Here is a 24,800-nt window from a genome sequence, read left to right as displayed (position 1 = left end):
CTCTCCCCGACCCCGCTGTATGTCGTTCGGACAACAATAAGGAAAGTCCCAAGAATTTGTGCTTTCAACAGTCACTACCCCCATTTTCTTGGCAAACCCAACCAAACCAATCAGTCACAAATATAGAGAAATGTTCCATATTTAAACATAAAGAGGAAACGCAATAAAAGGCAATGAGAAAAATTCCCTCAGTTAGTTGGAAGGGCAGACTAGTGGTGAGCAGGGTACTTCTGCTTTACAAGAAAAATGGAGGGGAAAGGAAGTGCAGAGTGCCATGAAGATGGGTTAAAACGTAAAGAAAAGCAGTGGGTGGGGCACAAGTTTGTGTGAGTGTGTGCAGGAGTGTCTCTCTGACCAATGGGGCTGCGGGAAAGCAGCTGAGTTTCTCCGCCCTGTGTAAAACAGCCGGGCTTGCCGTGACAGCTCAGACAATATGCTTGTGAGGCACGGAGGAAGAGGACAGCACGGAGACTTTCCACACACACACACACACACACGCTTCACTGAAACCGCGACCCTCGGCAGACGGATTTATTTCTCTGTGTGGATGCAGCTACTTCCTTAACGATCATGGTGAGTGCTGCAGCTGCTTCTGCGCTTCAACAGTTACTCAGCTTTTACTTTGTAATGCAGCATCCACCCTGTTGTGTCCTGCCGTCCAGAGGAATGTGCCTGTAGACCACCTGCTCGGCTTTCGCTTTAGGTCACGGTGTCGGCTACCACCTATTTCTACACACACCCCTGTGACCTGCTCTACTGTAAGCTGTAACCCGAGTCCATCCTGACACAGAGCTGAGAGGGAAACTCTAAGAGCCTCATTAACACAAAAGCCTTTAGAAGTTGCTCAGCCGCAGATAACTAAGGATGTGAAGCTGGATATTTTCAGAATGATAAAACCAACAGACACAAGCTCTTAATATTCAAACTATCATCTGATCACTGAAACTTTACGCACTGTGGAAAATCAACCTTCGTGGCTTGATTGCATTGCAACCTCAGCTCACTCATCAACTACATGTTACAAAAATAGTTACTGCAGCAGCTAATGCAGTGGTTTCTAGATATGCTTGTGGTTTTCAAGCCCAAACACTATGATTGTTTCGAATAGGGCTGCTGCAGCTTCAGATTCTAACTTAATGATTATCCTCATTTTAAAGAAATCCCTATAATATTATCCTAATATCGATAGAAAATTACAGAAATAAGTGTTAGTCAAGTTATTGATTTGTTTGTTGTTTTTTTGGAAACTGATTAAACTCCAAATACAAGTGAATGATGAGTCAGTAACCAGAACTATCATACGCACAAAAAGAACAATTACACAATCATTTATTATTGTAACAGCTCAGGTTGAGCAATTTGGAGGCAAAGTTAGAGGAAAGGCTGAGATGGGTGAAGATGGAGCTGTCAGGCAGGAGGAAGACCACAGAGGAGGTTCACAATGTAGTGAAGGAGGGGATGCTGGGATAGGGTGAGATGGACGCAGACGTTCTCCTGTGAGGATCATATGTGCGTTATGACACAGTGTCCTCCATTATCATTTTATTGGAGCCTTTATTTTGTGTGCCTTTATTGTGAAAGGCAGTCACTGTGACATTTGGGAATATGCTGAAAAAGTTCAAGTCTACAAAAATCAGACTTGGTGGAGGGCTTATGCACACTTTAATACTGTAATACCTTTTCTAACACACACCCGTTTTCACACCTTGGCTCATGTGATTAGGTAGAGGATCAATAGGGGGTCCATGACCCTCTCGGGGACACTCCCATAGGGCTTAAAATCTGGGACTCTCCACCATTCGCTCTTAGAACGGAAGAAGCTTCTCGAATGAGAGGTGAAACGTCTTCAAGGAAACTTAAAGAAGTCCAGACGCTTTTCTTTCCAAGCTCCTTAGACTACGATGGCCTGGATGACTGAGAACCTTCACAGTCATTAATATAGACCACGCCAGTTGAGTAATGAATCCTACCATTTCCCACCGTATCACGGTTGTCATCGTGTATTTTCACCATTCTGTCTCCAGAAACGAGTGTTTGTTGAAGCACTCTGAGAGTCGCAGATCAGGGGAGCACTGTGGCCAACAGCAGATGTGGAAAGCATTAAAGTGAGCTGAGAATTCTGCTCCAGTTCCTGCGTTGGACAGTTCTCAGGCCAGTCAGTGTGTAAGGTCAGGTGGTAGAAAAAGTTTAAAAACCTCTATATGATGAATGAAACAGCAGAGCGCAATCTTCCCAAACCCTATCTGGAGTTAACAGTGGTGGGAAAGGATATGCATCATTCTGACAATCCCCGAGCGAAGCAACCAGCTTGACTGTGCTCATCTTATTCATCTTCCCTTTAAAAATACTGTCTGGCTTGGCTGATGACTAACTCCGTTTAAGCAATCTAACTTCCCTTACATAAAGGTTGTTTTATATCCGATCCATGCCTTTATCAGGCTGCAGAAAGCTATTTTGGGCCGCCTTGTGTGTTGCTTAGTGTCTGTTTTTATCATCTGAGAGCAGTAGTCAGTGCACAGTCACAGAGGTTTACACAGCACGAGGCTGGTGTGGAGAAGTGGCAACAACATCACCCACAAAAGGAAGCTGATCTAAGTTTCTTGAGCTAATTTAGCCCCTGTGATCTCCAGTCGTGCGTTTAACTCCTGAGGACTTTTGAGGAAATCATTAATAAACTGGGTAACTGGATCCTCCTCAAACAGACTACAGGACTTACTAAGTACTACAGTAATGATGAATGACTGGATCCAGCTCATTTAGTGGGAGGTTTAGCTGAAAACCACAGCTAACAGATCAAGTTGTTCAAGTTTGTAATAGCAAAAAGGTAGCTGTGAAATAAAAAAGAAAAAACAAACCCATCAGCTACAAACACGAGGAGAATGCTCATGCTCGCTCCTTCCTTACACGGCTTTTTTTTTCACATGTGAGGGAATTGTATTATGTCTTCCAGCTTATTGCTTTGGTTTCTACTCCCATCAGTGAGGAGCAATAAATAAAAGCTTCACTGAGCCCACAGTGTGTTACTGTATGAGCTAAAGAGTTAGATGTGTTTATGAAGTCGTTTGAGGCCAAATTAAGTTTCTCTCACAGCTTGCTGAGCTCCCCCAAGTGACCAAAAAACAACTTATGCCACTACCAAAGAGATATTATAGTAGCCAATGCAATAGCCCTACCTAGATGCACGTACTGCAAATTGCAATGTTAAAAAATAATTTAAAACTTTCCTAAATGAAGTGAAACACAAAAGAATGTGAAGAAAAAGACGCTAAAGCAGACGTTCAGATATCAGATGTATTAGTGCCGGGCTGTACTTTCATGTAATGGAAATTTATACCGCAAGAGCGTAACTGAAGCATCCTAAGTCGGGCAACAAATAGTTGTTTATATAGAGCCTGACTGATTAAGAATTTTCAAGGCCAATACCAATATTGGTGATTTCAATATTTGAATATACTGCCCTACATTTCATTTATCCTTAAGACACAGAGAGTATAAATATCTGCTGTCATAAATGTCAGCATATCAGCCAACATCTAATATCAGCCTGCCGATAAAACAGCAGATTTCATTTTTTAAATCAGACCTTTGAGTTTCTCTTCAAAAGTTTGTTTTGGCTTTTTGAAACATTATCATCTAATACAGGGGTCTCCTACCCCCGGGCCAAGGACCGGTACCGGTCCGTTAGTGGTTTGCTACCGGGCAGCGAGAGTTGAGGCTCGGGTGTGAAATTAATGCTTTTCAGGGTTTTATCGTTTTTTATCGTTTTTATCGTTAACTCGGTTTCCCTGGGTCTTTTCCCATATGTTATGAATAAATCTTCTTTTTTTTGTACCGGTACTGGTTTTATTTTGTTGTATTTATTTATCTGCAACACCTTAAAGTCTGGTCCGTGAAAATATTGTCGGACATAAACCGGTCCGTGGCGCAAAAAAGGTTGGGGACCACTTTTCTAATAAACTGAATATAATGTTAATTTCATAGAACGCGCTCACACAGGTCTCATGAACTCAAGATTGTATAACCTTTGAGGTAAGTATGTCAGTAGTATAGTGAGCGCCCCCCACATGCCCCCTAAACCCTGTGGCTTCTGTGGTATAAAGCTCATGTTAAAGATATATTCTGTCATTTAAGTCCCCCGGTGGGGATTTTTGTAAATAAACTGAGCTATGTTTACTTCCCAGTGGCCACACTTGAGGTCATGAGATCATTCTTGATTTAGGAAACAATATTTTAGTTCCTCAGTTATCAGTGAAGTCACATATGTTTACTACATTTCTGCAAATTTCACCACCAAAGAACATTTAAGTAATCCCTCTGTTTGCATGCACATCTCTCCCTTTTCGTACTCGAGCGCGAAAAGTAAAGAAAACACGTCGATAACATGAAATGTGAATGTTTGACACCCGAAGGCTACTGCAAAAATGAGCTGATACGGTCACCGTGCTCTTCACTACTGCAACTGTACTAACGCATCAAAATGATCCCAAAGCAAAAAAATATGTTGAGCAATCCCGTAGTGAATATCTTTAGTGAGAGAAAATGCAGAAGATGAGCATGAGGAAGTGTGACTATAAATAAAACCAGAGTGCAAGCAATGAGATAAGTTCCTGTCAGGGAAACAGTGGGCCTGCAGCCCGAGTGTTATCTGTAGAAATACTCCTCGCTTTGACCAGCCTGTCAACCACTGTTAATGCTACACCTCTGCAGATGAAAGATGCACCTCACTGTAGTGCATTTGTAGTCTGTATCACAGGCGCGTCCCCGCTGATTTTGAACACAGCCCCGCTTTTAGCATTTTGGTCATTTTAACACTTTGGTTTTTCAGATCCACAAGTGGTTTGGACATGAACTGCTAAGTTATCAGGTCTTTAACTTTAAGCTTTCTAATTAGAACGTTTGGTTTGCAAGGTACATCTAAAAACTGTGTCTTTAGACACAGATCGGGAAAAGCTGTTTGGTCACAAGTAAGGAAGGCGCTGCTGGATAAGCATGATATTCTTGATAACTTTGAATCGCATTTTAGGAAGTTGCACTCCACAGAAACGGCTCTCCTTAAAGTCACAAATGACCTTTTGATGGCCGCAGATAGCGGTGAGTGCTCAGTCCTTGTTCTATTGTCCATATGAGGCTTACTGTTTGTACAGCATGTTCTTGTGTAGACCGTAGCTCAGCCTTTGATACCGGATTTCCGGATCTGTCGTGGAATGGTTCATTTCAATTCTGGCGAATAGAACACTTTTGGTGTCAGTGGAAACCTTTTGGTCAGATGTAGCTGAATTTTCATGCAGTGTTCTGCAAGGATCTGTTTTAAGCCTTGTTATTCTCATTACATATCCTGCCATTAGGCCTTATTATTATTAGTTTTAAAATCATTTCCTATCATTTGCATGCAGATGATATCCAATTGCACCTCTCTTTTAAACCTTGTAAACTGGATTAACTATCTGTTCTAATGGACTGACAAACAGTTTTCTGCAGCTTAACACAGACAAGACCGCGTGTTGCTGCAGAGAGCATTAAGCCCCAAATTAGACAGCGTCTGGGTTCTTACTCGTCCACAGTAAAAGCTACTGCTCGCAATCTTGGGTCAATTTTTGATCAGTCTTTGACTTTTGATGTTCATATCAAGTGTGTGACCTGCTCTTGCTTTTTCTATTTAGTTTTTTTTTTTTTTTTTTTTCGCTAAACCCACGACTGACGTCTCCAAAGGTGAATTGGAGATGCTTGTTTGTGCCTTTTTCTCCTCCTGATTTATTATTGTTATTGCTCTTTTCTCTTGTCTGTCAAAGACTTCTGTAAATCACCTTCAAGCTGTCCAAAATGCTGCAGCAAGGCTTTTAACTCACACTCATAAATTCACACTCACTCTTACATTTACAGCCTTACGAGGAGAGGCCCCCACTCATATCATTGAGCTACTTCACCCTCATCCTCCAAACCGGATCCTTAGATCCAATATTAGTGGTCTTCTGGAAACAAAGTGGGATCATGCTTTCTAAACCTTATCGCCAAAACTGTGGAACAGTTTCCCTCCCCCTCTACGCAACATTGACTCTGCGGCTTCTTTTAAAAAACAGCTGAAAACACAACACTTTGTAAAAGATTCTTGTCTTAAAAAGTGCTATCTGAATACATTTTACTTACATCTTTTAATAAGTAGTGAATTAAGCTCAACCATGTATCTTAATGTAACAAAGTCAAGGCCTATTAGCTTCTCGTCAGTGATCAGCTGGTAGTTTCTCTTTGCCAGCATAAAAGGAGTTTTTTTGACAACACTCACTGACCAATACTCAGATCAATGGAAAAATCCAAGGAAGACAGTGAAGATCTCAGAGGGAAAACTGCAGATTTACACAAGTCTGAAAGGTCTCTTGAGCCATTTCTAAACTGCATATTTTAAGATCAAACAACAAATAAATAAACAGATACAAGTTGTTCGGATGCGTTACCACTTTATATAAGACTCACACCTGACCACGCTTGAAGTGAGTCCAAAATGAATTCAAACTTGAGCACCCAGTTCTTGTTTAGAGTCATTTAAAGGTTTATGCTGTACGAACAGTAAGCCTTATATGGACAAACTGCAGTTTTTGGCACTCTGGAGTTGGCTTCAATTTTCAGCCACAGACGCTGCGCTTGTCAAGTGAAGTTGTAGCAGAAAAACCACATCAGCAGCATCGAATTTCCAAATGGTGTAGTTTGTTTCTTATGTATCCGCTTTTAATTTGTAAAAGGAAATATTTTGTTTCTTACTAGTTTTAATCCTGAGATCAGGTTTAACAAAAGTATCCAATAGTTATTCCATCAGTAGATTTTTCTGTCGAGTATTGAAAGTTTAAATGTCTCATACTTCTCTTTAGTTCAGTCATAGATCAGTCCACCAAAAGCTGCTTGGAAGTTTTCATTAGTTGAGTTTTTGACATAGTTCTCACCAGTTCCCATACAGGAAATACCAGGGCAGCTGCAGCGAGTCAGTGTCACTGCCACAGAGTCTGTGTTAACCTCCTCTTGGATTTGTTTGGGTTGGGGGAAGGTTGACAAAAGTGATTTTCCACGAAGCACATCTGAAGATCATCTAAAATTTGAAAAAGTGATTGAGCAGAGACAGATTCCACACGTGTCAAATGATAATTTATGGGGATATTACACTTTGCTTTTTCCTCCTTCTGTCTGCATCTGCGCACACACACAAAAACACACACAAATACACACAAACACACACACCGCCCCCACCAACACTGTCTTTGTTTCTGTGGGAAATTCTAATATGTCATATTTACAAGCTGACTTCCTGTACACATTAAAGACAGGAGTTGAGCTCAGCTATGTCTCATCTCCGACACTGCACTCCCACCACTCTGCCTGGGAAAAGAATTTTTGTTTCTTAAATCCTAGTGCATCTCTGGTCCTGTGTGACAGATTTGCATTGAAGGTATAATGGACGAGGCTCTGACCTGACCCCGAGTTCATGTCTTGGTCAACCAGAAGGGGGATGTTCCCATACTAGGAACTGATCCTAAGCTTGTTCATGTTCCACTCGCTCTAAAGGTACATACTACCACATAAATACTACTTGCACGATGCTCTTTGGCTATACAGGAAGAAAAGTTCCAGTTATCTTCCCGGTGTGTAGTACAGTTACAAAATACCCGCTGAATGTGCGTCACTGGTTACAAAATACTTTGGCAGTAGAATTATGAATAAACACAAGAAGCAACGAGTTTCTATATGAACTCTCTCACAGCCTGTGACGGACTGCATTTTGACCACTGTGACCTCACTAACAGTTTCTAATAGTAATGAAGATTTGTATCTTCATGAAGATTTGTATCTTCATTTGTAGGAAACCGAAGAAACCCTTTTGCAAAAAATAAATGGATCAAATGAAAACATTGGCCTTGTTAGAGATGTGAGTTTCGAAGAGTCCAGTAATGGGGCATTGGAGAGCTCTGAGACAGGTTGGTCTTTCTGAAATCCCCTCACTACTGCAGATGACTGGCCTTCTTTGACTTAGTTTTGTAAAAGACCTCTTCCTGTTAAAAAAAGAGTTTGTCCTTCCCACAGTCACCATGTGCTTGGTAGTCAAAGACTCAAAGGCCCAATCGACATGACTACAAAAATAGGCCCCTCCCTCCACATGGCACAACTTTAAGTTAAAGTTGGACACATCATAAGAGTTTCATTATTTGTGTAACTCATGGTTCTACTTTGTGAACCTAAGCCTAACTTTATTGTGCAGTACAAATTTTCGCTATGAAACTAATTTTTACCCAATTGTTTTATACTCTGCTGATTAAAAACAGGTTTGGGTTCAGATGTATGACCTGTACTTTTTGACCTAGCTGTCTGTCTTTGTGATTAATCATGCTAAACCTGGTAGCATCAGCTATGCAACGAGTTGTTTTTCCGCATGTGTCTTATAGAGTACTTCAATGGTGCAATGGCAGTACAAATTATGGTTAGCAAGCCAAACAAAAAAACATAAGGGTGCTAAAAAGAGGAAGGAAAGAACAGAGCCGTGTACCGCCAAGACTCTTAGCAGTGTTGTCACCGACTTTGCAGAGTGCAGGGTCTGAATGATGACGTTATGATGACCAAGCAGTCTGTGTTTTCGTTGTTAGAAACGACTGAATTGTTACCACCTATGCAGTAAATATGTGCTCATATTTTAATACGTGTGTGTATACATGTATACATATAGAAGCTGGTCGACTATAAATAATTGACTGTGAAATTCTATAACTGAATGTTCTGTTTGTGAGGACTTGTGGTTTATGAGCTTCTCTCTTTTGTTCCATACTTGCAGTTGTCTTTGTTACATTAATAAGGCTACATCTGTTTTGGGCTTTTAAACGGCATCGATGAAGAAGAGTTCATAGCGTAAGCCAGAGCTTCCCAAAGTGTGGGGCCCGCCCCCTAGGGGAGGCGCAGAGACATTGCAGGGGGGGCGCGGTATGAAAAGGGGAAAAAAACCCGCTTGGACACTGCTAGCATGGGGCGCCCCACACAAACGCAAAGCAGGAGATGAAGCATCGCTGAATATGTTTCCAAACCAACTTCATTCTAAGCCAAAGACTAGAAAAATATGGTGAAACATATCTTCCCTTTGGTTTCACCTGCACAAGTGCCAAGGTAGGTCTCCCCTGCAGAATTGGTTTTCCCTTCGTCGGGAGCACGCGCTAGGCTCTCCAAATCACGGACAAACAGTATCCCACATTCTTGATTTTTAGTTCACAAACACTTGTTGTAATGACTAACTACTCCTGACATTTTGGAGATGTTAGCTCTTTATACAGTAAAGTTACAGTGGGATACAAATAACATCAGGCTGATCCTGCCACGATTTGTTCAAATCACGGACAAACAGTATCCCACAGTTGTTTATGTTTTTGAACCCATTTTCCACAGAGAGGCATTTTTTGAAAAATGTATTGATAGCAATGTTGAATATTATTACACAGGAAAAAACAACTACACGTAAAATAATCACACCGTGATGCCTCTGCCTTTCTAAATGGAGGGACAGTAACTGCATGTGTAAATGTAAGCGTGTAAAACCTGAAGATGGTCAGAATAACAGTCAGTGTTGGGAAGGTTACTTTTATAATGTATTCCACTACAGATTACAGAATACATGCCCCAAAATGTATTTTGTAACATATTCCGTTACGTTACTCAATGACAGTAACGTATTCTGAATACTTTGGATTACTTAATATATTATCATGCTTTTTACAACTACATGAATGTACTATTGCTGTGTGATTTATTACTATTACTGAAGGTCCGCGGCTCCGAACCGTAGTAAAGGGACCTCTGGCTAATATGTCGGGTTCATGTCGGGCTCGTAGCCCGTAAATAGCTTTACTTTGTTGTCTGCGTCAAGTTTGCTAGCGAGAGACAGAGAGAGGCGTTGAAAGGCTGCTCCAACGGAACTTAGTGTTTCGGAGGAAAACACGAACACAGTGTACAGTCGAGTCTTAATAGCGTACTTACAACTGGGCTCGTCAGGCACTCTTCTTGGCTGCAGTGGTTATTATTATATTTACATGCTTCCAGCTCCCGTTTCTGCTCCTTTTTCTCCCTCCTCGCGCTCACAGACACATAACGTGTATGGCAGTCCATTCTCCCTGCAGCACGGACTACACTGCCCATGAGGCTACATTCTTTAGGGCTATGCCTGTAGCATTCTGCCTATTAGCTTAGCACAACAACAACAACAAAAAGCGCTCTCTCACCCAGGAAACACAGTCGCAGAGAGAGAGCGTCACCATGGCAACCGCAACGCTGCCGCCTGGAACAACAGAACATAGCTGTCAAACAAACCCAAACAGTCCTGACCCGCGACAATATGAAACAGGAAAATACCTCCGTGTAATCCATTTATTTCAACAAAGTAACTGTATTCTAAATACCACCTTTTTAAACGGTAACTGTAACGGAATACAGTTACTCATATTTTGTTAGAGAAATTTGTACATTTATTTTAAATACGGAACGGCGGTACATGTATTTCGTTACTCCCCAACACTGATAACAGTAACAGATAAATACTGTTAATCTTACTATCTGCGAACATTTTTCTTGTAAAACAAAGGGGGGCCTAACAGTTTGGGAACCACTGGCGTAAGCTAAGATCAACGTCTCTTCCCTGACCTCTGACGCCGGTTGTTGTCTGAGCGCTGTGTCCGTCCTAAGGCCCATCACAGAGATGTGAGCATGTACCATTTGTGTCATATATCTGTGGAATAACATCAAGAAGTTTCCTTTCCTTGAACTACTTCAATCCTGGACACCAGGCTGTTTGCTTAAATAAATCTAACATGTTACCCTCCAAAAGTGACTTCTTCAGTGACTGAAGAAGTCACTTGGATGAGTGACGAAACGTTTCTTCCACAAAACGCTACGTCCAGATGAACAGAATCAACTTTTGGAGATTTACTTTCCTGGATGATTGAGAATGCATCAAGACTAACATGTTACCATTTTGAGACAGTGGCACTGTTTCACATTTAGTCATAATGCTTCCTGGCATGACAATGACTAAAATAAATGCGGCATTTTTGTGCGTTGGTATTGCTGTTGTTGACCTTTTAAAAGAGGTACAATGACATCAGTCTTACCAATTCACTTTCACTTTTTTAACAACACATTAATCTATCCAATTAATATAACAGGAATAAACGCATCATTTGAAACGTGTCAGATTTATTTTTAATCCAGGACGCTCCGTGGGGTGAATTTTGGAACAAGATTGTGACATTTTATCTTTAGAGCGCACGATGTACAATCGCTACAACTCGTTGGCTTCTACACCTGACTTTTAGTAGCCACTCCTTGCGTTGGTGAGCCGGTGAGCTGATGTTAATTTGTGAACAGGACAGAGAAGAGATGGGAGAGGCAGAGGCAGCTGTCCAGCTGAAGTGCTGAAGCCCAGCTGTCCACGGGTATGATCTGCACAAGCAGGCGCGTGCAGGAATCCAAAAGAGTCACAGCTGAATCTGACTTTGTCACTATATTCGGGGATCAACACACAGACACAGAACCAGGGCCACAAGGCAAGGACGGACGAGTGCATGTGCCCCCCGAGGACGAGCGACCTATAAATGTCAGATGGCGTGTCATTCAAATAAGGGCTATATATGAAATTTGGCCACTGACAATTAGGTCAGTCTTTTTACGTGCATTCATGGGTTATGGGTGTTAAATATACAGAGTTTGGATAGTTTATAATGAAGCTCAGCAGTTGTCCTCTCAGGATAATGTGCTTGATTATTATAAGGACAAAGTAGATCGCAGTGCCACGGTGCCTGACTGTCATCTGACCCTGTGTATTTCACTTGCATGTCTGTAGCATGACCCCGAGGATTAGGGAGTTTGCTGAGGCTTGCTGCATGTGTCTGTGTGTGTGTGTTGACAGGAGGCCGTGGTCTGCTGTGGTCAGTGTGCAACACAGGCCTTCATCCCAACAGGTGCTGAGCGTGTTGGTCTCTGATGTTGAATGGGCTCTTTGTTTCAGAAGATTCACCCTCAGAGAGAGGGCAGAGCCAGCAGAGTACCCCTGCCCCAACCTCTCCCTGCACACAGAGTTATCAGCGGGAGGTCATGTCGGTATTTTTTTATGCCAACGTCTGTGCAACTGTGTTTGAGTAACCCAGCTATCCTTCATTATACGTGTTAGCTTTAAAGATTAGGAGTAGGTGTGAGCAAACAATTTAATAGCATAATCTGTAATCGTCAAAGCTTTTCAGAAGATTTTCGGTCACAAGCTAGTGGGAAATGTCTGATGCTGAGAAATTACACCACCAGAAAGACCCAAAAACTGCACTTCCTCTAGCGGTCATCTGACTCTCAAAAAGCGAGTCGATTCCCATAGACTCTAATGTTTAAATAGCATTAAAAAGGAGGTTACAGCAGTGGCAGTGGTATTTTGTGATTTTTACAGAAGGTATGAAAAAGGTTCCTAATCAGTGTTAAAAGGATTAATATTACTGCTGTGTATGTTTCAGATCATAAGCTCACTTTAAATACTTTATATTATGTTTAGTGTCCAGCATTATATTCAATAAATCATCTGTTTGTAATGGCTGACCTGTGGGCATCATGTATCTCTGAAAATAAACAGAAACACAGGCCTTCATCTTGGTTTAAAAACAGTAAATTAAAATATAAATAAAAAAAATAAAATCAGCTGAATTAAAAGGCTCGAGCATGCTTAACTGTCAATGTCTACAGTGAATATTATTGAAAAATGAAGGTAAAGTGTGGGCTGGTTAAACGTGTTACATTCAGTCAACTAATCTGAAGGTGCTGCTGAGCCGTGCCTGTTTATTACACTAGACGAACAGCTTTCCTTGTTGAAATGCTGAAGAAGTTAACAACTGATCTTCTCTGCATCACATATGCTGACCGAGCTGTTAAGTGAGAGAAGTCATCTCTTACCCTTACACATCACTGAAACTTATCTACTTGCTAATGCTAGCTGTGTTTCCACACAAAGCTCAGATCAGAGCTGATCTCAAAGTAAAGGCTGATCCAGCAGCATCTTGTCTCACACGCTGGTCTCCCACCAGTTTACCATGGAAACCCAGAGGTTTATGCACAACCTGCATGTGCAAACCACCAGAAAAACGTTGTTCTCTATTTTTGTTTAGCTCAAGTCAGTGTTAACTAGAGACTGATATGACGGATAAAATATTTTAAGCACTGCTGTATATACGGCCAGTCCACTTAACTGCATAAACACTTTCCTGAGTTTATGAGCTAAATCACAAATTCTGCATGATAACATTTTAAAAAGGAGGTTTATCTATGGTTTGATAATTAGTTAATGACTTATGAGAGACATATCGTTAACCAAAAACACTCCTTTTCACATGCCTTTTAAAAAATCTTTTCAACTTAAAATCTTTGAGTCTTAAAAACATGATTTAAGACACAACCCATTAATGTCAGTAGCAATGTCCACGTCTTTGCTTACAGGCAAATAAATAAGTGGTTTGGCTCTCCATGCTCCTTTCAAAATTGTCGAAGTGAATTAAATTTATAGATGAAAAAACCTTAGATATGCATGACATTCACAAGAATTGAAAACAGAGTTATAAGCTAAGTTAGTCCCTGCACTCTCTTTCTTCTTTTGTGTTTGTGGCTGCACAGCATACCACTATTTGCTATGCATTCAACACTGCCCATTGATTTTGGTTTAGGTGTGTGTGTGTGTGTGTGTGTGTGTGTGTGTGTGTGTGTGTGTGTGTGTGTGTGTGTCACATCTGTGTTCTCATACTGAATGTCTCCCCACAACACGGCTACCACAGAAAACAAGGCTGACAAGGCTTAAGTTGCAAGAAACTCTCACACACCACATGTTATATATACACATGTCACACATAGAAGAGCTGGGTACTTTTATGGAATCGAGAACTAATGATGGCTAACAATGCTTGCCAATGCTTGGCAGTGGTTTAACTACAAAACATGCACAAGACCCAGCAGTCATTCTTCTTTTATATAGTGCAACTGGGATTCAAAACAAGTTTAGCAAAATGTATCGCCTACAAGAGGAAGCTTTGAAAAAGCTGCTATTTTTCTATTTTTCTCTCGATAGGAAGCGCAATCTGGAAGTGAAAGCAAAGAAATATGTCATTGAAAGAAGTTAACAAGTTAATTTATCTCTGAAGTCTAAGTTATTACAGGTAATAATCCTGACCTTCACCATTTCCATCATAATAAGTCATCTTAGTTTCTTTTCCAACTATTGGTAATCAGGAAACAAAACGCACATATAAGTGATGCATATCAGAAGCTGTTAACAGTATTTTTTGCTTATTCCTAAAACACAGGACTATGGCTAGGGTAGGGTTTGCAGCTGGGCTTGGCATTGTTGCCACTGAAGAATTAGACCTTCAATAGGGTTATGATTTTTTCCCTGTGAGTCTGACGACTGAGTTTTACTCACATTTTGCAAGAGGAAATACCATTATACGTGACCACAGCCTATTTCCTGTGTGGTAGTACCACATGCAACCTTCTAACCCTTATTTCATTTGTCTCTCTTTTTTTGTTGTTGTTTAGAACCAATTAGCAAAGGCTCTGTATGACAACACAGCAGAGTGTCCAGATGAATTGGCCTTTAGAAAGGGCGACATCCTCACGGTGATAAATCCAAACGTGGCTGGAACCAGCGGGTGGTGGATGTGCTCTCTGTATGGACGACATGGCCTGGCACCTGCAAACAGACTAAAGCTCTTACCGCAGATGGTGACACCAGCAGTGCATGAAATGCCCAGGTTAAGTCATGGTAAAACTGATGACAGTGTGCAAAATATCTACCAGACACCCAGCATCCCCAGAACCACCAGCAGTCCTGCTTATGAACGCATGGACATGATCTACAAGGTCCCCTCTGCTCACTTATTGGCTTCAAAAGGTCCAGAAGCACCAGGATTTATGCCCAGCACAGCAGGACCCAAAGTACACAAGGTACAAGTAGTTTTTTTCTACATTTAGAAAATTATTATTTTGTAGTTTTTGGAAAGGAGCTCGATGTAGCTGATAGCCAGTCTGTTTGTCCAAGGTCAAAGTCATTCATGCTTCTTAGGAAGTGTTAATGCTCACTATTAGAGAGGTAGAAATGTTGCAGAAATGAAACCCCTGCTGACAAAAGAGCTTGCAGATGGAGACCAGGGGCCTCTCCATGGGGACAGGCATGCAGCACTGGGGTCTTTATGGGCCTGTAAAAGCCAAACAGACACAGACTTCAGACACTTTTAACTGCAAACAGCAGCACATGCTGACAGGGACCCCAGAAAAACAGAAGTGTCTGTACGGCTGCCTTTGCAGCAGAAGGAGGGGGGATATATTCCCGCATGTTCACCATTTCCTCTCCTGCTCCAGGGAAGTCCTGTTTCTCTCTACAGTAGCTACCTAATTGTCATTGAACAGCATGGTTTTCATTACAGAGCTGCATTAATTGGCAAGGTGTATGAATAATAGCACTTTCAACAGGCTTCAGAGCAAACACTGTCCCCATAAACGTGTTAACGCATGTGTCAGTGGGGGAAAAGTGGCTTTGATCAAAGCAGAGCAAATGCTGCCAGTCAACTCCAATATTACAGCCTGACTGTTTTGTCTGCAGCCTTCATCCTTCAGTACAGCATCCAGTCCAAATGGGAAGGTGTACGATGTGCCGAACCAACCAAAAAGAGCTTCCCTTTACACTGTAAGAATGTATCCAAGTCAAGATAACTTTAGATGATACTATTTGATTGGGCTTTGGTCTGACAGCTTCATTTTCTTTTTAATGTGCTATTCGCAGAAGACAACGCCTCCTACACCAATGCCACGAAAGCAAGTTCTGGAGAAGGGCCTTAACTCTCCGGAGACTTTAAGGTGTAGCAGTCCAGAAGACTCTTATGTAAGTTTCAGATGTTTCAGAGGATTCATTTCTACAGAAGAGGATTAGGGCCACTGAGAAAAAAAAGTGGGCACGTCTTTTTTTTCTTTCCCAGAATTCTGAAAAAAAAGGTCAGAATTCCGAGATTAAAGTCAGAATTCTGACTTTTTTCTCAGAATTCTAGAAAAGGAAAAAAAAGACGGGCCCACTTTTTTTTCCGCCAGTGGCACTAATCCTCTTCCATAAATTTCTCTACCAAGTCATTCATTTCTTAATATCTTTCAAAGGTTAATATGGTTTAGATTTGGTTAATGTCCATCCTTTCTATAAAATTTTCACTTGTTTGGAACATGAAGCCTTTTACCAAAAAAACAAAAACAAAACAGATGTAAAAACGTTTGAAGATTTCTTTTGAAATCTAACATTTTGTAACATTTTTTTCCCTTTGGCATTTGGCCAAAACAAAACTAGCATTGTAGATGTTAAGAGGTTAATGAAGCAAGGATTGGTGCCTTTTATAAATGTGGTCTGTTAGTATTTTTAAATAGAGAAAATCTGTCAAAACATCAAAATTAACCTGCCTGTTACTCCTTTGTCTAACAAGTACTTCTGATTATTAGGGTAAGGACATAGATCTGACTTATGGCACTGGGATGTTAGCAGCAAGTTTTTGGGGTCGATGAAGTGCTAATTTGGGCCTTTATGAGTCAAGTTTGTTCCTGAACATCCAGAAGATGCTTCATTGGATCGGGTTTGGGAAACAAAAGTCCCAGGGTAGAATCACTTAAGTGTTGAACAACTTTGTTCTTGTTCACAGGTGTATCCAGTCCCACCACCCCTTTCTCAGGACCCAAATTATGACATCCCCATTCCATCAGCCACAGAATCCCGAAATAAGATGATAGATGGATACAACACCCTTCCCAGCTCTCGCAAACCTGAGTGGATCTATGATGTGCCAGTGGGACCTGAGAAACAAAGTCCACCCCGTGGCATCTCCATCTCCTTGTCCAGCAAATCCATTTCCAGGCAGATGTATGACACTCTTCCAGCACATCGAAAAGAAAGTCCACCTATATTGCTTTATGATATACCCAAACCAAAATCTCCTGATATCCAAATTACAACAAAAGTATTACCAAAAGATTACAACAAACTGCAAACCGTGAAGCCTACAGAAGAGTCTGTATATGTGGTTCCAGCCAAGGAGGAACACCTCATCCAAGGTGTCACCGATCAGCCCAATGATCAAAAACCCCTAGAATGCAGGGGTAACTCAAGCAATGATTTTGAACTCCAAAGAGTGCGTCTGCAGCGGATGAGGAACTTTCTGGTTTGTACAACCTTTCACGGCATTCAAGAAAGCGGGCAAACTGCATTGCGTGAAGATGAGCAAGGTCGAAACCAGCATCTGTCTGCAGCAGATAATCAAAGAATCAGCACAGCCTCCAGCTCTTCCAACAGCTCCTGTGACTCTCTGGCCCTGAGCTCCTCTTCCCCCGAGCTTCTGCGAGAAGTAACACTCTGTCAGGATGAGGCGTGCCGCAAACTGCTGGACTTGCAGGAGTCTGTTTGTGAAGCTGTGCCCAAACTCATGCATTTTGTGAGCAGTCATTGGAGGTGTAAGGAACATCTGGAGAAACATCTCAAGGAGATCAAAGAAGCAGCAGAGTTGATTGTTTGTTCTCTGACAGGCTTCCTAAACTTTGCCCTAGATGTTAAAGGAAATGCCCGTCGTTTGACTGATGCCAACCTGCAGACCAGACTCTTTAAACAGCTTTCCATCATAGAGGATTCAGGTGTGATTTTACAACAAACGGTGAGTAATCTGAATGAGGCCAAATGGCCGCTAAATAAGCTCAGTCAGGAACCGGGGAAGGTCCAGACACCTGACCAATTGGAGCGCTTTGTTATGGTGGCAAGAACTATTCCAGACGATGTAAAGCGCCTAGTATCGATCATCAACGCCAATGGCAAGCTTCTGTTCCGAACTCCTCAGAGAGATCAAGAGTCTGTAAACACCACGGATCCTCCAGAAAAAAAATGTCCTGACAAAACCAAACAAGAAGGGGACTTAGCTGAGGATGACAATGATTACGTAGAGCTGCAGGTATCAACTTCTGTTCCTCTGTCATAATATAAAGATGACTTTTTGGCCACAAGAAACCCATGCTGCATACTTATTAATATATTGCCTTTGAATTTTCCTCAGACTAAGAAAGAGGAAAACAAACAGCAGGAAGTGCAGAAGGAACCTAAAGAGAATGCCACACCAAGAACAGAGACGACGAAGGTATGTCTCCTCATTAACTGACACAGTCCTGTGCAACAGACTTTTTTTAATTTATAAAAGGATTTTTAGTCTGAAGCAGACAAACCAGTCTAGAATGCACGGCCATGTTTACCTTTATTCTGTTTCTCCCCTGCCCAGGCCAAGCAACACTCCTCCGACTCTGGCAGCGGCACCGAAGAAAAGCAATTATCTTCCATGTCAGAGCACTGTAGACTTTACTTTGGCGCTCTCCAAAAGGCCATTGGTGGATTTGTGGGAAGCCTTCAGGATGGCCAGCCACCAGAGAAATTCATCTCACAAAGTAAGCTGGTGATTATGGTGGGCCAGAGACTGGTAGACACTTTGTACAGGGAAGCCCATCATAAAGGGTCTAACCAAAGTCTCCTGTGTAAGAGCAACCACCTGTGCGCTCTCCTGAAGCAGCTAGCTGTGGCCACCAAGAAGGCGGCACTGCACTTTCCTGATAAGCAAGCTCTTCACGAAGCTCAAGAGTTTGCAACGCAGCTGGCCCAGAGAGCACAGCACTTTCGGCTATCGCTTGATCTCTGAGAGTGAGCCCACAGTATCAAGCATACAGATCTGTGTGAAGAGGAAGGTTTTATTCATCAGTCATGTAGCTATTTCTTTTTTTAATCATTTTATAGTGTACAACTTCTGAGCCTAACTATGCTGTTGCTTTTGCTGATGAATGCAGGTTGCTGTTTAAATATTAACAACTGTAGAAAAAAGCCGCCGGCACAGGTTATTCAAAAAGGTATTGCATTTGTACTAAAAGGCAGTATCAATATAAATTGCACATTCAAGATGCTGTAATTAAGCCAATGTTAAAATGCATTTTAAGTACAGAGTATAAAGTATTTTTTCTAGATTTACAGGAAATGTATATTCTTTGAGTTTTGTTGGTTATCTGTTTTTTTCTTGATTGTTTTTTTACTATATTGTGTATGGAATATATTCTTCAGAGTAGCATGTTGTTACAGTCTACTTTTTGTTAATATCTATGTAAATATTTAAAAAAAAATTTGTTATGCATTCCCAAAATTTACTTGACAAAAGACTGAGTACAACATACGTTGAAGTTCTGTTGATATTGAAATAAAAACACAGACACACACAACTGAAAACTTTATTTTTCTGCTTTGTTAATATGTTATAGAAAATAGATTTTTAAAAAAGGGACTGGAAATGAGAACATTACACCCCTACAAACTGTTCCGCTGGCTATCTTAGTTCTTGGTATTGAAATGATGCTTTTGCATGAGATCAAAAAGGAAGATTTGTATTCTCTTTCTACTTGTTTGCCTGGATGTTCTTTTCAGTACTTCTGTTTTTTCACTCACTTTCTGTAAGCCACTTAGCCTCTGTTTTCTCTGTTTTAAATTTCTGTGGTATTCTGTCATTCAGTCAGCAGAAATTCATGCAGGGCCAAGCACGCAACAAAACACTCTGAGGGGGATTTACCGACCATGCATTAGCCCTTTAAAGCATGAAATAAATGTCAGAAAGGTTAAAGGTATACAGTTAGTATAAAGGTGAAATTAAATACATGAATATCATTTATATGTGATAAATATCATTAGCTTAAATTCAGATTCAAATATAACTCTAACCATGAGCACCACAGCCACTGAACACCAGCCCACCACAGTTCTTTACTGAAAATGTACGCAGTACACCAAGCTAACCTGTTACTCCTTCACGAAACTGCCGAGCGTTTTCATGCGACTGCTGAGTAAGGCCTCAGTTTGTTTTTTGCAGGACAGTTCACAATATGAAAAACAACTTCACATCATATACAGATCTGTTATCTGATTTAAAACATCAGGACATTACACGTAAGCTTTAAATTTCCACTTTATCAAATGTCACTGAGCAGTCCTTACCTTACCAAATCTAACCTCTCCTCTCCCGTCCTGTCTTTCTTATCGTTCTCCATCTCTGAGTGAAGTTAGCTCTCTTTCTTCTCTTTCCCTGTGAAACACAGCAGCTGGACCTTTAGCAACACACTGTGTGACAAACTGCACACAAACAGTTTGTGTGTTTGCTGTTAGCAGATAGAAAGGTTACATTTGGAATGACCTGGCACTTACTCCATTTATGCTCTCTCCTATCTGTAGCGCTGGCTAGATGCTGACACAAGGAAACCACAAATTCTAGAAATCTGCACCAAAAACGAGGTTCCAGATCCACTTTAATCCTCAGAATGGCGTCATAAATCAGTCTGATGTTTGAAGGCTTCCAGTGATGGCAAATAAAAACTTCCCTCTAATGTGTTAAACCTAAAGTAACAAGCTTGTTTTGAAAATGTGAGGAGTAGAAAGTAAAGATATTTGTTTAAAAATGTAGTGAGTGAAGTAAAAAGTTTAGAAATGAATAAAAACTCAACCAAAGTACAGATAATTCAGAAAATTCTACCTAAGTACAGTAACAAAGTATTTGTACTTCATTACTTCCCCTCTCTGTGAATGTGTTACACAATCTTCCTAAAAGTATCATCCCAGCTAATTCAGCTCAAAATCAGACGCTGCAATGCTCAGAGAAACTGCAACAATCTCAAAATCAGCTACACTGCCATTAAAACGTATTTTTCCCACTTCCCAATTTCTTAGTTACTTTGTTTGTTTGTTTTTTGCATATTTGTCACATTTAAGTGTTTCATATCATCAACCAAATTTTACTATTAGACAAAGATAACCGGAGCAAATAAAAATTCAGTTTTTAAATGATTTCATTTATTAAGGGAAAAAGCCATCCAGACCTACCTGGCCTCAGGTTAAAGGTTAAAGTTAGATAAAGACACATATGGGTTGTTTAAGACGGTTGCCAGGAGAAAGCCTTACCGAGGTAATTATTAGGGATGTGTGCGACAGGACAACTCGACTAGTCGCACACAAATGCCCAAAAGCCAGTAAATTATTATTTCCTATATGTTATACAGCCATTTTCCGTTAACACTAATAAAATTAGATTGTGGGTACAAGTGATGGAAATGAGCTTTCTCTGAATCATGGCTCTCCCTTAGTAATAGCGTGAGGAGGTCAGTCATTTGGGAGCGACTCAGAGTAGAGCTGCTTCTCCTCCACATGGAAAGCAGCCGTCTGAGGCTGTCACCTCCTGGGTAAGAGATTGCATCTATCGGATGGCCTGGGAACCACTTGATGTTTTTCCAGATAAGCTGGAGGAGGTGGGGAGAGGGAGCTCTGTACTTCCCTGTTTTGCCTGCTGTGACCTGACTTCAGATAAGATAAGGAAAATACTGGATGATGTATGTTTTGTTATTTTAAATTCAAACTTTTATTGAAGTGGTTATCATGAATTTTAGAACAACATGGATCATCTATAATTGATGGTAAGTAGTAAGTAAAGTTTTTTTATGTAGTGCTTTTCACAGACATAACAGTCACAAACAATTCAAACACAATATCAAAAGAATATCAGCAGGAGGCCCGATTAAACAGAAAAGTTCAGTTGTTTTAAAAAGAAAAAAGACTAAGAGGCTACAAGAAAATATAAAACCATATAAACTTGTTAATTAGACATGAATGTTTACCAGACAAGCAAAGTCCCAAAAAATCCTACTGGCTGCATTTTAGGAAAGTTGAAGCCAGCGTCCAGGAGTTTAACCCACACTGGAGATTAAACATCAGGATATTTCAGTCTCTGCTGCTTCAATACTTGACCTTATTTTAAAAATCTATTTTGAGTTTCTTTTCGTTCCGTTTGCGTTATAGTGAAATACTACCGTTAATGGCGTAATTGTTATATTTCTGTCACTGAAGCGTAAAAACATTTTTACATGAAGTGATTGTTAGACATCCGAGTCATTACAGAACAGGAACTGGGTTTAGGATGGTATACTGTCTTTGCTAACTGTGGACTGTGCACAATAGTTAACCTTTAACCACCCACTCTTCTGCTTGGGTACAGCATTTTGAACTTTCCCTTTAAAACTGCTGGTAGTATATAATGTATGTGGTGAAAAACACAGTACTGAAATGAAATGAATGAATAAAAAGATTGACCTTTAGAGAGACCACTCTTCAAAAGATGGGGAAGATTATTTTCAATCAATACATGTTTTACATCTCTGGTAAGCTTTTGTTTTGGTTGTCTATGAAGTTGCGCGAGCAACAGTTCTGTCAGATTTTCTCACAAATTATGAGATGTTCATTCAACTTTTGTTGATTTAAATTTGATGCATAGCTACAATAATTTTTGATTCTTTTGATACCTGCTGGCTTTTCCTCTGAGGCACTTTTACCTTCTCCATTCTCTTCTTCCAGTTTGCATTGCACTTTTTCTTTTGAACATTTGGCTGGGAGTTAGCAAGTGGTTCCAGACAAGCATGAAAAACTACAGGCAACCATAGAAATCTGCTAGCAAACAAAGCAATCACTGGGAGGATTGCAGTACCTTCTTTGCAAATGATCTCACCCACCGAGTGCCAACAACCTCCAGAAACAACTGCCAAGCCATCGGGGAATACACATTTCCCTAGAAACCAGTGGTTGTACCACCTCTAGTATATGGTGGACAAATCTGCATCGTATTACACCAGAAACCTTACCAGGTTATGAAATGATTTAACCACATGGAACGCAAGACACAAACGATTCCACTGTGTCATTGTGTAACAAAAACTAAACTAAAATGGAAAACTGAATGTAGAGCTACCTTTAGCAACAATAACTTGAAGTGTTTTGTGTTGAATGTTTTTGTGAAGGAATTTTGTCCCTCTCATATTTACATCGTTGCTTCAGTTCATTGGAGTGTGAATGGATAAGGAGGACCTCATGGTCAGCTCAAAGGTCCTGCCTTACTAACAGCGTGCATGCACAAACCTGTGCATAAGTCATGTGTAAGAATGCAAATCAGTGATTTATCAATATTTATGTACCTAAATTTGTTTAGATTTGTACTTTATGAACAAAATTAGAAGTTCCTCTGACCATCTAGATCAACCAATGATGGCCTGGTGGAGTGGAAGGGTGTAAGCCTGAACCTTTTCAATCTAAAGATATTCCAGTATTGCTTATCTCATTTGATTTTATCTTAAATTCACATTGTTTATATCATTGCTTGATGTTGGTTTCTTCTTTTTCTTGTAGTTTAGACAGGTTCACACATCACTATGAGTGCTTCAGGGGAAACAGTATTCACAACCTTCATTATTTTAACCAGAGCCTCGAAACACTCTCGAAAGTTGTTCCTTTTCTGGCTTCCTCTTCGGACAGTTATTTCAGTTTTTTTCAGTCAGGACTTTCTATGGCTTTCCATTTAGAGGTGCATGCTTCTGTCTTACAACATCGTCACTTATCTACTTCATCTGAAGGTAAATGAATTTGCTCATAGAGAGCAGATTGTGGTTGTGCAGATTGTATGCAATTGGTAAACAGGTACAGGGCTATTGGTTCAGAATGACTCGGATTTATTAACATGTTAATGGTGGTAAGAACAATATAGGACAAATCAAAGAGTAATTTTGCATTTTTTGTGCAGTTTAGTAACATTGCCAAGCACATATTAGTAAATGCGGTCCATAGTTCCAGAAGTCCTGTTGTTTTCCCCCGGCAGCCCTTCCAAACAAACCTCTTGGAGCCGTTAGAGGAACTGCAGTTTTTGGTACTTTGACACTGGCTTCAGTTTCAGCCCCAAGGTTTGCTAATGGGGAGTACATCAGTCTCAACACAAGTTTCAGTTCTAATATATTGTTGTATGGTTTGAATTTTACTACCAATTCATATTCTTAACCGTCACACGGAAGACTTAGTTTGGCAAAAACATTGCCGTCCAGGATACTGTAAGTCCAGCGGTTGTAGTTTACATTGTGAGATTTTAAAGGACCACGTGAAAAGCTACAAAGGGTTACAAACATAATAACTTCGTAGTTTTTAGACTTGTGATACACAGAAAAGACAAAAGTCTCAGCCAAACACAGAAAAGACTGGGCCTGGAATCAGTGGGGTCAATATCAAAAAGTGCTGAACAAAAAGGAAGAGTATTTATATTCACTCTATTATAAAACTTACCACATATAATATAAAAGAATACCAGGATTACAAACCTCTTAACATCCACCAGGTCGCTGGAAACCCAGGGGTTGAGTTTAGTTAACCACCTCTTTCTACAGTATTTGAACCTTTCTGAAATGTAATGTGTAGATTCTAAAAAATTGCCTGGCTCTGCTTTAGCCACATGTTAACCAGTTAACTTTGTAACCTCTTAGGATTATGGCCACCTAGACCCTAACCCTAACCTGTTGCTGGTCACCTAGTTACCTGGTTAAGAGGCTAAGGGGGCACCGAGGGGGCTCACCGAAAGATAAATGAGTACTATTTACTTGGAAATGCAAGTGAAATTCTCATACGTGTTTATGACAAAAAAGAGTATATTAACCACCGAAAGACTGCTCACACGTGCAGTTACTGATTGGATGCCGCCCTCTGTTGACACTGAACGGAAATGACTTTATTCCCATATTTTTGGCTGCTTTTTCACTCTTAACCAAGCTGATATGTTGTGAACGTCTGTATTTATACATTTCCAAATCATTGAAACATTATTTAAAAGCATGTAATACTGTAAGTTCTCTGCTTCTTTTAAACACCTGTGCAT

General features: G+C 40.6%; 1 protein-coding gene across 2 annotated transcripts; it reads left to right on the top strand.

Annotated features, from left to right (window-relative positions):
* Window positions 1–445: 445 nt before the first annotated feature.
* On the top strand, window positions 446–19,285 carry cass4 (Cas scaffold protein family member 4). 2 transcript variants are annotated; one of them, XM_063473234.1, is made up of 7 exons: window positions 446–573; window positions 14,572–14,979; window positions 15,635–15,718; window positions 15,818–15,913; window positions 16,710–18,002; window positions 18,105–18,185; window positions 18,324–19,285. In XM_063473234.1, exons 1-7 carry the CDS (start codon window positions 571–573, stop codon window positions 18,732–18,734), a joined length of 2,376 nt encoding a protein of 791 aa, XP_063329304.1. In that variant the 5' UTR covers window positions 446–570; the 3' UTR covers window positions 18,735–19,285. The 2 variants fall into 2 exon arrangements, with proteins under 2 accessions (XP_063329304.1, XP_063329303.1); XM_063473233.1 differs by having other exon boundaries at window positions 15,815–15,913.
* The last annotated feature ends 5,515 nt before the right edge of the window (window positions 19,286–24,800 follow it).

The sequence above is a fragment of the Pelmatolapia mariae genome, linkage group LG5, assembly GCF_036321145.2.
Source record: "Pelmatolapia mariae isolate MD_Pm_ZW linkage group LG5, Pm_UMD_F_2, whole genome shotgun sequence".
NCBI classification, from domain to species: domain Eukaryota; kingdom Metazoa; phylum Chordata; class Actinopteri; order Cichliformes; family Cichlidae; genus Pelmatolapia; species Pelmatolapia mariae.
The sequence above is the reverse complement of the archived record's forward strand: the minus strand, read 5'-3'. Positions and strand labels throughout refer to the sequence as shown.

Bases quoted from the DNA above. Each gene is read 5' to 3' on its own strand.
- cass4 (XM_063473233.1), top strand. The intron at 14,980-15,634 runs GTACAAGTAGTT...TTTTGTCTGCAG, and splicing joins CAGGACCCAAAGTACACAAG to CCTTCATCCTTCAGTACAGC. The intron at 18,003-18,104 runs GTATCAACTTCT...AATTTTCCTCAG, and splicing joins ATGATTACGTAGAGCTGCAG to ACTAAGAAAGAGGAAAACAA.